This window comes from Dasypus novemcinctus, chromosome 1, assembly GCF_030445035.2.
Source record: "Dasypus novemcinctus isolate mDasNov1 chromosome 1, mDasNov1.1.hap2, whole genome shotgun sequence".
Classification (NCBI taxonomy): domain Eukaryota; kingdom Metazoa; phylum Chordata; class Mammalia; order Cingulata; family Dasypodidae; genus Dasypus; species Dasypus novemcinctus.
In genome coordinates this window covers 77,227,785-77,244,701 of record NC_080673.1, presented here as the reverse complement: position 1 = coordinate 77,244,701, position 16,917 = coordinate 77,227,785, and the positions used below count along the sequence as shown (strand labels likewise).

Sequence of the window (16,917 nt, the reverse complement as noted above, 5' to 3'; positions counted from 1 at the left end):
GTGACTTACCGAGTTATCTTTTCCAAACAGATCACTGCCTAATTTTGTAGATGGGTAAGGGAGGTGATGGAAGGTAAACAGATATGCCTACATTCACATAACTTAGTGCTTGTAAAATCAAGACTTTTCCAAATCCTGTCAGGTGTTCTCATTGCACTTCATGAATTAAGTGTAGAATCTATTGAGAATGAAACTGGCTAAAACTGCCCTTTGTGCAAACTTTTCATGATCAGTGGTTTCTGTTATTTGCCAAAATTTTCTTTCACTTTTTAAAAACCAGTTAAAAAGCAAAGTTAAAAGTAGCAAACTGCTAATGTTACAAAACAGCAGCTTCTGTGGTTCCCTTGTTAACCATAGTCCTAACTGGTAGTTGCTATATTGCTTCATCTAGAAATAATAATCATTTTGCTAATTTTCAAACAGATGGAAAATACTTAGAATATCCAAATTTTCTACTCAAAGCAGATGCTTAAAATGTGATATCTTTTAGGTTGCAAGGACGAGTTGTTTAATACTTATTGACTTGCAGTATTTGGCTTATTCTATACTTTTAAAACAAGTCCACGGCAGTTGTCTCAACTATCACAACAGCTGGCTCCTAGTCAATGTCAAAATACAAACTTTAACAAATTGCTCTAAAGTCATAGTAATTTTAGAAAGAGTATCAATTTTGGTGCTAAATTACATAAAGAAACAGTTTTAGGGATAGAATAGAAACTGAATTCACCAAAGTAGTTGCGTGAGAAAAGGATCCGTATATAATCTAATATCTTTAATTTTATGTACATGAATATAATGTATGTCAACTTTGTACATGAGATACATACAATATTTAAACATTTTACTCAACGATAAAAATTTACAATAGCAATATAACTGACTAGAGGGCTGTCCACTTAATAATACTTAGATTAGATCTGTACCTTAACAGGAAAAGAATTTAATAGTTTACAATCATAGAAATACTGACATTTAAAACAAGACTTTATAAAATAATTTATATATATCCTAGCATCTATGGAGAGGGCATCTATGGAGAGGAATGATTTGCATTTGTGGGTGTGAGCATTGAATGGCATATTTCATATTTTTAGATTATAAAATAATTTAGAAGCAGTTCATGCAGTGGTCAAAGCAAGAGATGGCAGTTCCTTCAAGAGGTTCTCTACCACAGACACCAACTGGGCATCAGATGCACACTAGGTACCACTGAGGCACACTAGGTCAAGTCTTGTCCAGCAATTTCTTATTTAAACATAAATATATGCAAGTTGATATCTTTCCTTACATAGTACAAGTACAGGTCGCAACTTCTCTTGGCTGCTGGAGTGGTCAGTTTAAGCTTAAAGTGATTTAATGTCTCTGCTGGAGTTCTACATAATATATCTCTATACAGAGTAACTAACAGAACTTCCTGGTTTTCACAACTTTACTCTGATACTTTACAGAGTGCCCCCCATGTCCAATGACGTAAACATCTAGCAGGTAAGATTTGCCAGGCTGAAGACCTTTAATTGTTTCTGTGGTCACTGCCTTTTGTAGGTTCTGACTGTGGAAGTATTTACAGAGGACTTTTTCTGATTTCTTCCTTGTATCTGGCCCTAGGCACTGATTTTGTTCTCTCTTTTTCTGGTCTTCAGTGTAGCCATCATCCACTTCTTTTTTGTAGATGCAAAACTTGTTCCTTTCCTGAGTGCCCAGCCAGGCCACGGTGGCTGAAGAACACGTGCGGAGCTTGTCAAAGGCTTTGATTCTTGTGTCTTCAGGGAGAGAGGGAAATGACTGCTTACTAGGCCTTGTGGTAGCCAGTATTTTCAACATCGATGCTCCTCTTTTGTTTCCTTTCAGCTTAATAAGATATTTTGCTTTAGGTTTTCCTCTAAGTTGAAACTGCCGAATGCCTTCCACATTCTGAGACAGAAGAAGTTTCCCGTCTCGTCTCACTTGGATTTGGACAGTGTCCAGACAAGAGTGAAGAAAGAAGGTGACTTTTTGGTGAGAAGAGACCGGAGCAAACCGTAGAAACTTTGCTCCCTTCCTTTTCACAAATACATCCGTAACTTTCCCATCTTTGAGTTCAACTGTCTTCTGTTTAGCTTCTTCCTTGGTCCTGGCAAAGGTGCCTACATAAGCAGTGCTCATGTTGCTGTGGATGTTGGCCACAAAGACATCAAAGTAGTACTGCGTGTCGGGTTTCAGATCAGAGACAGTGAAGAGGTTCTTATTTCCTATGCAAATTTTCTGGATGTCAACCTTGGGCCTCGAGTAGACATGACGCCCCAGTTTTGGAGAAGGCTTTGCTAGGAACTCGCGTTCTTTCCCTGAATTATCTGAAGGAAATCCAAAGTGGGCAAAGTCAAAGGGGCTGAAGTCTAGACCAGGTTTGGGAGCCATCATAAACACGTCATCTGCACTCAGTTTTGCTTCCACCGCACAGAGACTTTTAAAATTGTGCTCTTTGTTAATGACCACACAGTACTGAATGGGTTGTTTCAGCAAAGAGGCCGTGGGGCTTGGTTTCCAGGCCAAAGTGATTGTGGTGCGCCCCAAGGAGGTAACATCTACTCTGGGGTCATAAGGTAATTCAGGATATGGCTGATCTGATTCCGGAGTGGTAGTGGCATACACTTTGAAATGTGTATCTTTCTCTGTTGAAAGAAGCTCCAGTTGATATAAACCAGATGGAGAACTAGAAGATTGAAAGTACTCAACATCATTGCCTTTGTAGGAGAACAACTCTGTGCCTTCCTCATTTATGATCTGTTGCTTCTGCTGCTCAAGAGGTTCTGGATCACCTAGAAGACACAAGAGAACCACAGGCTGTACGTCAAGGGCTTATCCTGTGGCTCATCAGCCTTATATTATGTTTTAAAACTTTATTATTTTTCTTCATTAGAAAAATAATACATGTTCATAGCAGGAAAATTAGGAAATAGAGAAAAATAACATGGTAAAAAATCATCTATTAATTCATTCTACAGAGAGAGCCCTTTATTAATATTTTGTTCTATTTCCATCTAGTCTTTTCCTTCACATATTTTTATGTGGTTGGTATTATTCTCTATCATTTTTCTTTGTGACTTAATAGCATTTATTCTAATGCATAGATTTACCTAATCAAACCCTTATTTTTGAATCTGTTTTTTCTTAATATTAGAACACAAAAATAATACTGTTAATATTTCACTGTTATTAAGTTATGCTCATTGTGACAGTTTAATATTATTTCTGAATTCCAAAAAGAGATATAGATTATGTTTGTCAACTGGTCTGTTCCTCTGGGAGTAATAACCCTTTGGCTTTATTAGATTCAGCTGAGATGTCTGATTAAATTAAGTTTGGGGCTCTGATTCAATCACACCATTAGAGTGCAACTTAGTGTTGAGTCCGTGCCCCCATGGTGGGCTGATAAAACAGACTCTCACTCAGAAAGAAGAACACCAAGGAAGACAGATGGCTTGTTAGACACTGCTGAGGCCCTGGGAAGAGAGATGAGCCTGATAGTATAGTCTACAGCTGACCCTGTGAAGAGACCAGAGCAGCTAAGCCCAGAAAGAAACAAGCCCTGGGGAGAGAGACACGAGCTTTATGTCAGCCTACAGATGAGATCAGAAGAAGCTGGGACCCAGCCTTAAAGGGATGAAGGAAGGCTAAACCCGCACACACATCGCCTGCTATCTTGCGTCAACATGTGGCCAATGACTTTGGTGAGAAAGTACCTCTCATGGTACCTTGAGTTGGACTCTTTAGGACCTTGTAACTGTAAGCTTCTACCCCAAATAAATACCCTCTATAAAAGCCAAAAGAGTTTTAGTACTTTGCATTCAGCACCCTTTGGCTGACTAATACACTCCTATATGTGCAAAGTTTTTTTTGTGTTTAAATTATTTCTTCAGGATAGAGCACAAGTAGTGGAATTTTAGGTCAAAGATTGTAAAACTTTCAGAGATTGTTAATCCTTACTGCCAAACTGTTTTCCAAAAGAATTTTACCAGTTTATATGCTGACGGTCATCCATTTCATTAATTTCATTATTGGTAGCAGACTGGACAAATTCATTAAACTATAGAACACACTTATAGGTATTTTTTTTGGTTTTAAATTTGTATCTCTTTGATTAGTAATCAAGATGAATTTTTGAAATTTTGTTTATTTTATTTTTCTGCCTTTGTGAATAACCTGTACCTATCTGTTGACCTTTATGGGAATTGTTTTTCTTACCATTTCATTTCTTAAAGCTATTTGCTTTTCCCCCAGCTTGTTACTCACTTTGCAATTTTGCTTATATTTTTTGAGGTTACCAAAAAATGTTTTTATGCAGTACAATGAACTGCTTTTCTATCATTTGTAATTTTTCCCATGAATTTTAAGGTTAGAAAATCTATTCCCTTTAGCAATATGATAACTATTCACTTATATTTTCTTCTGTTTCTTTTATGATATTTTTTTCTTACATTTAAATCCATAATCATTTCAATTTATTTTGATGAATGGTATGAAGTAACAATCTAAATTCAATATAGATGGAAGTACAATGAAAAAGAGAGATAGTTCCAAATTCTTTGGAACAGAATCTAGGTACAAATACTGTATTATATACATGGGTTAGTCATAGCTTGGATCTCATGTAGCTTACTTCAATCTATTACATTTCAATAACTAGGTTGGACTTGAAGACACATTTGTTTTTTCTAGGGATTTGATTTTCTTCTTTACATCCACAAGGATGCTAATTTCATCTATTGCTTTCTCCTAATTTTTCTGTGTTCTCTGTGGAAACAGTGTTCACATTTAACAATGGCAAATACAGTTTTCAGCCATCTATAAATATTTAAAGTGTGCAAAAACCAGTCTTCTCTTAGGAATTCTTTGAACAGTGTGGAACCCCAACAGAATCAATGCAATAGTCTGTTGTCTCAGAAAGATACTGCTGCTAATTCACCATTTTGATACCTTTTACTTCACTTGTGTTTACTAACTGACACCAACTTTCCACCCACTTTCGTTTACACAAATTGAAATTAGGCTGATGAGAAATAGTTTGAGTTCATTTCCAAGGATATAGCTTTACACCCCAAAATACTGAGTTTGTTTTAAAGTCAGAAAGAGTTTAATACCAGTAAGATTATTGCAATGTATAAAACATGTGTCTAGGAATTATAAGTATTGAGACCAAATTAATTTTTTCTTTTTGTTACTGTTAATATCAGATAGATATAGAGATATCAGTGTGTAAATAAAGTTATAGGATCTGGTGAAGGACTAGATGGAGTGAGAGTGAACCTTTTCCAGCTTATCACAGCAGAGTGTGGTATGTAGAATTTCATATTCCCATAAATATGGAATTAACACCATCATCACATATCCATGTTAATATCAGAATCCTTATTCTATATTTCAACTCTCATCACTCCACATACACACTTCCAATATTTTCCTAATTGTAAGATTCCCTCATCAGTGTAAACATGACAGCTTGCTAGCATCCTTTGCATGGCATTGGCCATCAAGCCTTCACTTCACCTTTAGGCTCTGCTGCCTTATCCCCCTAAGGAAGCACTATCACTCCAGGACCTCCAACAGACCCTTCTCATTTCCATTATATCTTGTTATCTGGTTTCTATAATCTGCATCTTCTTTAAATACTAAATCCACTCTTCCTACTGACTTTCTTACACTGGCCTGTCACTGCTTTGCAAGGCTCCTTTGCTTCTCTCTTTGTTTCTGCCTTTATTCCCCATAGTTAAGTGGTCCTTAACCTAGGCTGCATATCTGGGGAGCTTCAAGGAATCCCAGTGCTCAGGCCACAGCCTAAGAACTAAACCAGAATCTCTGAGGGTGGGATTCAGGCACCAGTGTTTCTTAAAGTTCTTAGGTGATTCCAATATTCAAGCAGGACTGCAAACCAGAGCCATAGAGGCTATTCCAAACCTCTCCCTTCTCAATCCTTTAGAAGTCCCCACATCTCTCTTTCCAGACCTTTGATTTTACCAAGATCACCATCATGTGATACCATTCCCCCATACTCTTCATCATAATCTCAAAATCTCCAGCTTCACCTGGCCATCTTTACTGGGTTTTCTTACTGACAAAAAGCAACAGATTTCATAAGCCTTATAACCACCCATTCAGAGATCTGGGGTCAGATACATCCTACTTCTTACCTGAACTTTCCCCACTCGCCTCCTCTGGCAGCTCTTGGAGACTCAGCTTCCATTCCAAAGGTGCATCACAGGGAGTCACTGTGACTGACAGTGGAGTATTGTCTTCTTCGACCACAAAGAAATACCTGTGGGAAAGTGGACTAATTCAGACCAAGCAGATTCATTCCAGTACTTTGAATTAAGACTTACTGAAAAATCATTCGGTTTTAGTTTTTATTCATTTGACAGAGAATAAACCTATTTGACTCAAGAGGTGACATTTACTGCATTAACTGTGGAAGTCCAAGTGTCCCTAATTCTGCAACCAGATTTACCATCAACACAGTGTGAAATATAAAAAGACATTGAACCAAATATATTTTGAGTAAAGAATCAACACTTATCTGAGTTTTGGTGTTAACACAAGTCCTACCTTTGCAAAGCCACAACCAGGCAGACTTTCCAGGTCTACAGATGTTGTTTTCTCATAAATGGACAAAACAACCCTATTCATATTTTCACATTACAAAATGCTAGCAATCTTATATATCAATATACTGCAAGACACCAAATGCAATGAATGTGCCACAATGATGAAAGAGGTTGTTGATGTGGGAGCAGTGGGGTGAGGGGAGGTGGGTGGTATATGGGAACTCTTATATTTTTTTAATGTAACATTAAAAAATAAATAAAGAGATTGTAGAACCAAAAAAAGATCACTGTTATCAGTCAGCACTTAGGGACATTTCTCTATCACCAAGATTTTGTTTAATTAAATAATTTAATGACTTAAAAATGAAATTTAGGAAAATCAAAGTACATCTGCTTTGTGCCTTCCTCTCAGGCCTTATTATTCCTCATAAGACTTTTTAAGGAGAATAAAAATATTGCCTAATTATAACAATGCTATATATTCTTATTTTAAATAACTGAGATGATTTCATTTAATATCTTTCAAAGTCTATAATCTTGCAAATGTGGAAATAGCAATTTCAGTTCTAGCAAGCCCAGAGTCACTCGCGGGTTCCCTGGCAAAAAGAGGTTTTACCTCCAGTAAGTTGTATTTCCTATCTCTTGCCTCTCTCTCTCTCCAAACTGGCCACCAAAGCCTTAGACCTCATCAGTCTCCTCTGCTGGTTCATTCTCACCTCCACTAACTTTAATCTGTAATGAACCTGGGGCCTGGGCTTGGGCATGTCTTTTCTACCTACATTCACTTCCTGTGTGAAATGCCACCTTCACTTGCATATTAAGGAGAACTTCAAAATTAAGATATCCAATCCAAACTTCTGATTCTCCCCCAGGCGTTAGCTTCTCCTGCAACCTATTCCTTCACAACTCCACTCATCCAGTTGCTCAGGCCAAACATTTTGGAGTCATTCTCAACTTTTTCTTTCTCTGTCACTCCATATCTGATGAATCAGCAGACACTTTTGATCCAGAATCTACTACTGCCTACTACTTTACCTGTTATCACCTGATCCAAGCCACCATTCTTTCTTTCTTGAGTTTTGCAACAGCTTCCTGGCTGTTCTCCCTCTTCCAACCTTGCCTTGCCCTCCTTCCAGGAAGAGTGATACTTTTAAGTCTAAGTCAGAACATACCACTCCCCCTTGCTCAAAATCCTCCAAGAACGTTGTGTGTCCTGTCGTGGCCCACTGGCTGGACTGGGGGAGAGTGTGGACTACAATGTGGACCACTGTCCATGTGCTGCAGTGGTTCTCCAGAATGTGTTTGCTGGGTGCAGTGGATGTGCCACAATGATGGAAGGGTTTGTTGATGTGGGAGGGGTGGCGTGGGTAAGGTGGGGGTATATGGGGACCTCATTTTTTAAAATGTAACATTTAAGGGTAAAATAAAGAAGAAGAAAAAAAAAAATCCTCCAAGAGCTTCTCATTTCATTTCAGAGGAAAAGTCACAGAACTTGTAATGTCATACAAGATCCTTCAGGTTTGTACCCCCAACCAAAACTCTGGACTCTTATCCTCCTGTCCTTGTCTTCCCTCACTGAGCTCCTTGCTGTTCTTATGACATATTGGGCATAACTCTTGCCTCAGGGCCTCTGCACTTTTTAATCTTTTTTAAAGATTTATTTATTTCTCCCTACTCCCTTGTTATTTTTTACTTGCTGTGTCTGATTGTCTTCCTTGCTTCTTTAAGAGGCAATGGGAACTGAACCCAGGACCTCTGATGTGGGATGGAGGTGCCTAATGGCTTAAGCCACCTCCACTCTCTGCTTTGTTCTGTCTCTCACCATGCCTTTTTCTTCTTGTATCTCTTGTTGTGTCAGCTGGACATACCTGCCCTTAGAACAAGCTCACTGTCTTTTTTCAGGATGAACCCGGATCCAAACCAGTGACCAGGATCCTGTGTGGTAGGTGGGAGCCCAATCACCTGAGCCATATCCACTTCCCTGCACTTCTATTCCTCTACTTGAGACACTCTTGCAGCACATAGTGGGCTTGCATGCTGTCACTTGCTTCAGGTCTCTACTCAAGCATAATCTTGTCATAGACCTACTCTGACCCCCCACGTAAAATATCATCTTCCTACCCCTGAAGGTCTTTTACTTCACTTCATTTTCCTTGAAATTTATCATTACCTGACATATATTTCTTCGTTTACTTTTTAATTTTTCAATTACCCCCAACTAGAATGAAATCCCCAAGAGAGAAAGGCATTTGGTTCATTGATGTAGACTCAATGACTAAAATAATTCTCAATAAATATTTGTTGATTGAATTAATGAATGACTGTTTCCCACGTATCATCACTTCTCTACCTCCAAATCATTCTTTACATGAGTGATCTTTCATAAAAGTAAATCTATTATGTGATTTCCATCTTAGAACTCCTTCATGGCTTCAGGTTGTTTGGGGGATGAAGTTCTTAATTCTTCACACAGCTTAAAACTCCCTCAGTGGTGGGGTTCCCTTCTTACCTCTTCCACCTCTTGCTGTGCTGTAACCACTACATAGGGGTTTTCTAGGTTCCCAAACTCCACCCCATCTTAGAGCCTTTGGGATGTTATTTTCTTGGCCTGAAACACACCCTTTTCTCCCCCTTTTTTTAGTTAACACCTACTCAAATTTTAAGGTTATATCTCCAGGGATCCCTTTTCTGACTCCTCATTCTGGATCACGTTCTCTTATATGTTCTCAGAGTGTCCTAAACTTTTCACTCTGAGCACTTATTACAATTTTAACTGTATATTTGCATTTTTATTTGGCTTATATCGTCTTTCCCACAAAGACCCACTCAGGGTTAATTTCCATGTCATTGCATTCCTAGCATTTAGCACAGACTTCTACATGTAATAGGTACTTGATAAACACTTTGAATCAGTGAATTAGTAAATTAATGAATAGAAGCCAAGAATTCTCACATGAGTCTCATTGCTCTAGCCTGAGAATACTTAGACTTAGCATCTGTTTCTATCTGAAAATGCAAAATCTGAGAGGAAATTCAAGTAAATTTTCCTGTCACCATTCAAAATGAATTTGAAAATGGAGGGTGGGGGTTGGACAGTGGGAGGACAAATAAACTGAAGACCTCATCAAAGCAAAAATAACTCATTCATAAAATAGTAAAGTTAAACAATCATCAAGACTAAATACCTAGATTACTTGTTTATGGTAAAGCAAAGTTTTATGTACCCTAAGCAGCCCTAAAGAAAGGTGTCGGAAGGCTGAATTTTCAATTCAGTCTTCGTTTTGGAGAACAGAATTTTGTTCTTTTGATCAGGTTGCATGGGAGATAGTAACCACAGAAACACAGCTGAACCTATTTACATTACAAAGAAATAACTACAACAAAATAATTTATTTAGCATCTTGTATGTGAAAAAGAAGCATTCAAAATTTTTTGTTTTTTGTTTGTCTTTGGTTTTTATGGGGGTAGCACCAACACCCAAAGTCAAAGCAGAACTGAACAATGTACAAGTTCATCTATTACTTTCTGCTCTCATTTCAAACCAATAAGTAGGTTATTTTCCATAGTAAGCAACTGTGTTAATAACTTAAATACAGACCATAAGTGACCAATAACAAATAAAAGAACACTTGCATTCCACAAGGTAATTAGACATATAAAACAGCAGGGCACCCCTCTAAATCAACATTTTAATATGGAACCACTTATGAAGAGGGAGAAAGGATAATCTGAATAAACTTTTAACATTTTGACAGACCTTTATTGTCTGCCATGCACAAGGCACTAGTGGAACAGAGCAGCAGTCAAAGAGGGTAGGCTATGACCTATGAACACATACTTACTGGTTAGTGAAGGAGCCAGAAAAGTAATGAATAACTGAGAAACGGGGCCCAAAATTAGAATGCCAAAGCTGAGGGATAAACACCATTTGCTTTTGGAATTTATGTATAAACACAAGAATAATTAATGAATTTGTCACTGCCTTTTTCTATTCACTGCCACTAAACTTTATCTGGAATTTCCTCTTTAGTTGTAATATCAACAACGTCTCAGTATGCTTCCAATTGCCTGTCTCACCCCTAGAAATGCAGTTCCCACTAGTGATTGCCAATTCTTTACTTACTGGTTTAAGTTAACTATTCATCCCATTGTGGATTCTGGGGGCTCCAGTAATAACTTATAGGGAAAAAAAGACAAAAAGAATGAATAAATGAACTAAATAAATAAACTAAAAAGGCATGGAGGATGGGGGGAAGTGTTTATTGTTTTGTAATGCCCCTTAATAAAAACATTGTTTTAAAAAGGAAAAAAAATGTAATTTTTAAGATGATTATTAGAACTAAAACATTTAATTCTTGACCGTTTGGAAGACAGAGGATAAACTATTTGATTAAGTGATATAATTACATAACGGGGAATGCTGTATTTAAAGAACACTGCAAAGCAGGGCATAGTGCATTTGGAAATCAAAGTAATTTTTACGAAAAAAATCTGATCTTCCTAGGTTGATTTACAAACGATCTTGAACTAAGTCTAAAAGGGTTACTTTCTTTTTTGGAGACATATTTTATGAGCTTATTACTACAGAAAATACTGGAGGGAGAATACCTTTTAGGTGTGTCCCTAAAGAGATAACTGCTAATCTCAGCTCCATCTGGAATTACTGATGAATCATGAAAAAATGCTTTGTCCCGAATCTGCATCTGAAAAAGCTCCTCATCTCGAGTAGGTAACTTCTGCGTCCTTGAGCTGAGTGGGAATAGCAGCCACAGTAGACACCACTGAAGCAACACCATCCTACAGGAAAACAAACAAACAATTTGCTTATATTAGTTCTGCTGGCAGACATGTAAGCAAGTCGCAAACTGTCCAAAAGGGTTACTACTATTCAGTTTTGATAGAATTTATAGATGTATCAAGTATCTTGGGTTACATGCACATGATCTTTGTGGCAACTTTCCTGTTTTTTTTGGAAACTATTTCATGAGGTTGACAATTCACTAGAATTTCAGAAATTAGAAAGATTTTGAAATGTAAGGGTTCTTGGCGCACTAATTTCCTGGGATATTCACAGAGAAAAATATAATTTTCATAAATTATAGATTTTTAGAAATTATAAAGTTCAACTTGCTCATTGGTTAAGAAATTTGTTCAAAATCACAATGGAAGTTATTTGTTGATGTCTAATTATTACATTCTACCAGACACTTCAACCCAAAATCTACATATAAACCTCAGGCACATTATTATAAAATGAACTTGGTTCCGCTCTCAGATCAAGCCAGATCACTGGAAGGTTGTGCATTAAGATTATTTGTTTTAAAATTCCAGCAGCTGGGGAGCAGATGTGGGTTAAGCGACTGGACTCCCATCTACCATATAGGAGGTCCAGGGTTCAATTTCCGGGGCCTCCTGGCCTGTGTGGAGAACTGACATAACCACAATAATGCAAACTAAAAAGAGACACAGAGGAGAGACCATAAGAGACGCAGCAGACCAGGGCGCTGGGGTGGCACAAGATATTGAGCACCTCTCTTCCACTCTGGAAGGTCCCAGGATTGGTTCCTGGTGCTACCTAAAGAGAAGATAAGAACATACAGCTAATGGACACAGAGAGCAGACAGCTAGTACAAAACAATGCAGGGGTGGGGGTGGGGATAAATAAATCTAAAAAAAGAAAACAAGTATTTTCACTGAGTTACATTTTGGCATTTATCACTGAGTTATCAAAAATCTTGTAAGTAACTATGGATCATTCCCTATTGCACATTGCTGTAAGAATGTTGTCAAGTATACTGTTTTCTACTGTCTCAGTGATCCCAATAGGAAGCCCCCATGGCAAGTTTTTGACTTTTCTATGTCAAGTGCTAATGAAAGGTTTTGTTTCCTCCTGAACATGTGGTATGTTTTTTCCTCACAGAAAGAAATATGTAAGGAATTGTTTTCCCTTACCTATTCGACTTAACATTCCTCAGGGTATTCAAGCATTGAAGAAATGCAGTGTTTTTGCATATAAGTACTTTTAATAACGAGAAAGCCAAACTCAAATATTTGCAATAATTTGAGAAGATGAGGTAAATGTGGTTTTATTTTTAAATAGCCATTGCTGTAGCTATTAGGTCACCCCTACTTAAAACATTAGTTGACCTTACTTTTATCTTTCTTTGAGTGCTATCAAAGATAGGTTCATATAGCTAAAAAATATTTTTTAAAGGAATAAATTTTTTTTATGAGGGTGTAAGAAGTAATTTTGTCACAGTGAGCCTGATCAAAAAGTTCATTTAACTTCTTTTTAAAAGTAATATTTCTGCCACATTTTGTAGTTTTCTACACAAAATACCTTCAGAGGGAAGTGGCTGTGGCTCAGTCAGTTGGGCTCCCGTCTACCATATGGGAGGCCCTGGGTTCGCGTCCCGGGGCCTCCCTGTGAAGGCAGGTTTGCCTGTACCAGCCCATAAGCGCCGCCCCGCCCCCAAGCGCTGCGGAAAACTAACTCTGAAAGGTGACACAACAAAAAGGGAGACAAGTAAAAACACAGAAGAGCACACAGTGAATGGACACACAGAGAAGACAGCAAGCAAGCCGCCGGGGGGCGGGGCCCGGCGGGGATTAAAAAGAAAAGACTATAAAAAAAAATAGCTACAGAGATGGGAGTTACTATGCGCAAAGAGCCTGCTAAGCATTATCATGTTTAGGCCTCACAATGACCCTGTGAAGTAAGTACTATTTTTATGTAGGAATAAAACTTTTTTACATGAGAAACAGAGAAATGATATAAATGAGGTGGGTCTAACTGCAAAGCCCAAACTTTTATTCTCTTCAATGCTTCTAAAGAAAGCCATAATAATTTCTTACAAGAGTCCTAATTTCCCATCCTTATTTCTAAATTGCACTGTAATTGTTAGAAAACTTAACTGAGAGCTAAGTAACTTTACTATTAGTTTCAGTTCCTAACTGATGTGTGATTTCAGTTTTCTAAAGGGTTTGGATGGATGATCTCTAAACTCTAAAAAACAACTGATGATTCTGTGACTGAATACCAAAGCCCTCCTCCTAACCAGCAGGTAGTTTAAGAATAAAGCCAGTCTTCTTAAATTTCATTAAATAATCTAATCCCTCAGACATCCACGTGACTGTCAAGGTAAAATCTAAGGAGAGTTGGGATGTATGTGGGAATTGCGGTGCTTTACTATTACAGACAAAGGTTATGTCTACAAAAATGGCTGCATGGTTCAGAAACCAAAACTCGGTCAGCATATTCTAAATAGGGACGTGAGGACTGAAATGGGCAGGACCTCCACTCACATGCCCTCAGTGCGTCCTCTGTCCTGGGGCTAACAGAAATGGGAAATCCAAATAGAATTTGAGTTGCCACCCCTGTTTAGACAAACTTATTATTTCAGCACAGTAAAACATGTTCAGCTGACTTCTCTTTGTAATTAGTCTCCCATCGTTTTGTCTCCTAAGAGCAGAAGTGACCAACAAATAAAAACGTCTCCTTAGAGTCTGTTAGATTTTGACTTCATTAGGAACTTTGAGCAAACGTACAATGGCAGTACTTGAGTGTGAGACACTTGGGCTTCTATTGACCCAAACCACTCAAGGGCAGCCTTATCTCATCAGGCTCCATTTTTTTTTTGCCGATTGCACAGTGCTACTATACAACTGGACAGGAAAAACTACCCCAAACCCCAGGATATTTGGGATATTAAGGTGACCCTCAGAGTCAGAGAACATATTTCCCCAACTAGAATTATATCAGGTAACATTTTTTGTTTGTGTGTTTCTGAAACAGTTTTAACCACCTTTATTGACTGAAGAATTATGGAAAAGAGATACTTTTTAGAAAAGTTTTATTATGACCCTCAAAACCAGACTTTTATATTCTTTCAGATTATGGTTTTCAAAATATAAACCATTTTTATCTAATAATATTCAACCATTGTTGGGGAAAAGCTTATTCAGTTATTATGAAAATTGAATCATTTGTTCGATTTGAGCAGTACACAGGCAGAATATTTTAACAAAAATGTATTTAAAAGCAGCACTGCATGTAGCTAATCAAATAATTATTAATATACCTATATTAATATACCTATATTTTGTATCTTTTTATATTTTATATTCACTGATCGAAACTAGAAACCTTCCTTAAATATTGTATAAAGTGTGGTTTTAAGATTTTTATATATTTTTTCTAGCAATAAAATGTTCTCTCAGACAGATATTCAGTTTAAAAATTAATCATTTTAAATAAACAACTGAAAATACTTTTTTCTTAAGAATAAGCCTCTAGTAGGTCAGTCTATAAGAACAGACTTTTCTTCTAAGATTACAAAAGTGCCCTCTAATGGTATAACTTTTCCTCTCATTTCTTTTTGTTATTTCTAGGTATCAATAGCTTACCAGGATTTAAAGTTAAATTAAGTAACATTACTCAGAATTTCACTTTCAGCACTGTTCTTTTTTCATGGGCATCTGGTAGATAATCTACGAAGAGTATCAATGAAGGAAGGAATTTTGCTATTATTTTTATATAATCAAGGCTCTACTTCACACAGAAGTAGAATGTTGTTGGGATGACTCCAAATATTTTTATTTTGACAGGAAGCTCAGTCAACTTGGTTGCACAATCAGTAACCATCCAGAAAAACTAGGTGGTATTATTCTATCACTGTGAAGGACTTTGTTCCAATGAGAAGCTCTGGTGAAACAAATATGTAGATGCTAATCTAAAACTCTTGCTACTGTTCACCTTGTCAAAGGCCTTTTTCATAATTGGCACACACCTTCAGATTCTTCCAAGCCTGAAGAGGACATAAGCATTTGCTATACCTCAGTCTTTGGAAGATGGATTATTGGTGAAGCGACATAGTTTTATCCTTTGGAATGCCAATGTGTCCTGGGTTAAAAGGAGAAACTGCTTTTTGAAATTTAATTGTCCGAAGATTGATAATGTGTTCATACTTACGAATGTAGAAAGGGGTCTGGGCAATGCAAAGTAAATAACTTTAAATATAACTAGTTTATATAGTATGTGCATATGTGTGAGTGTATTTTTTTAACAGTTCAAATATTAGAAATTCTGCAGTCCAATTAGTTGGTGTTGGAGTATGGGTAAATGAGCAGTGGTTCTAAAGAAGAGTCTTTTAAAAAGCAAAGTGTAATGTTTCCTGTCTCTGACGCTCATGAAGAACGGTTTACTTTTTTTTTTTATGTTTTTTTTTTCAACTTTTAAAGTCGAAATTTAGCATTGATACATGATCATCCACAAAAAATAAGTGTATAGTAAAAGTTGTGAACTTACAAAACAAACACACGTCATCATACAGGGCTCACAGACATCACCCTACTGTCAACACCTCACATTGTTGTGAAACATTTGTCACAAACTATGAAAGAGCATCATCAAAACATTACTACTAACTGTAGCCCATATCTTAACATTTGGTGTCTTTTTCCCTGATCCACCCAGTTAATGACACCCTGTATTAGTATTACATACTTGTTCTAGTTTATGAGAGAATGTTCTCATATTTGGTCTGTTAACCACAGTCCATTCAAGAGAGTGGTTTTCTTTTTAATGTTTTAGGGCTAATGATCACTGAGATTGCTTCTCCCATTGTCACCTTTAGCTCCTTTTCTGGGCTTCTCCCAACTATCCAAGGAAAGTGGGAGGGCTGTGGACTATAGTGTTTGCATTCAAAAGATGTGTTTTAAAGAGAATACCAACAATAGATAAGAAGCCAAAGCAAATTTTTATTGGTTGGCAAAGTGAAGGGGGTGGGGCAGATGATTGATAACTGAAAACATAGAAATAAGTCTAAGAATTTATTTTCAGCATTGATTAGAATTTTTTGTTCTATGGAAACTTTAGTGTAGTTAAAATAAATGTCAAGCTAGCTTGACATATTCTTTTTTTTCACAAATCTGTGGAAATGTTTGTGAATTGTAAAGAAAAAATTAAAAGTATCTTGAATAATTTATCAATAGATTAACCAAAACCCAGGATAGCGTCGATCAGCACAAAAACATAAAGTGCTTAGAAGCAAGTAGTACTTTGCCCAGGTATCTTTAGCAGCAGTACCTGTGCTCAAGTGATATTTCATGAGCGCCGTTACTGTTATTTTGCAAAATGTATCATCAATTACAGAAGATGGGCTAGTGAATTTTCCAACCTTGCTTATGGCACTGCTTTATTAGGTGAAAATAAAAATGTACTATTTGAAAGTATATATATAAAATAAATGTGTTAATTTTTGCTGCTTTTTTAATGTTTTTTAACCATAAATCCTTATTAAGAATCTTGTCTGCAGGGAAATAAATCAATCCACTAAAAAGC

General features: G+C 37.0%; 1 protein-coding gene across 1 annotated transcript in view; it reads right to left on the bottom strand.

Annotated features, from left to right (window-relative positions):
- Window positions 1–751: 751 nt before the first annotated feature.
- Window positions 752–16,917, bottom strand: part of NDNF (neuron derived neurotrophic factor) — a 38,812-nt gene continuing 22,646 nt past the window's right edge. Inside the window, exons 2-4 of the mRNA XM_058293281.1 lie at window positions 11,184–11,372; window positions 6,165–6,289; window positions 752–2,795 (exon numbers count right to left, since the gene is read on the bottom strand). Coding sequence (XP_058149264.1) covers window positions 1,402–2,795; window positions 6,165–6,289; window positions 11,184–11,372 — 1,708 coding nt within the window. The 3' untranslated portion in view covers window positions 752–1,401. The remainder of the gene's footprint in view (window positions 2,796–6,164; window positions 6,290–11,183; window positions 11,373–16,917) is intronic.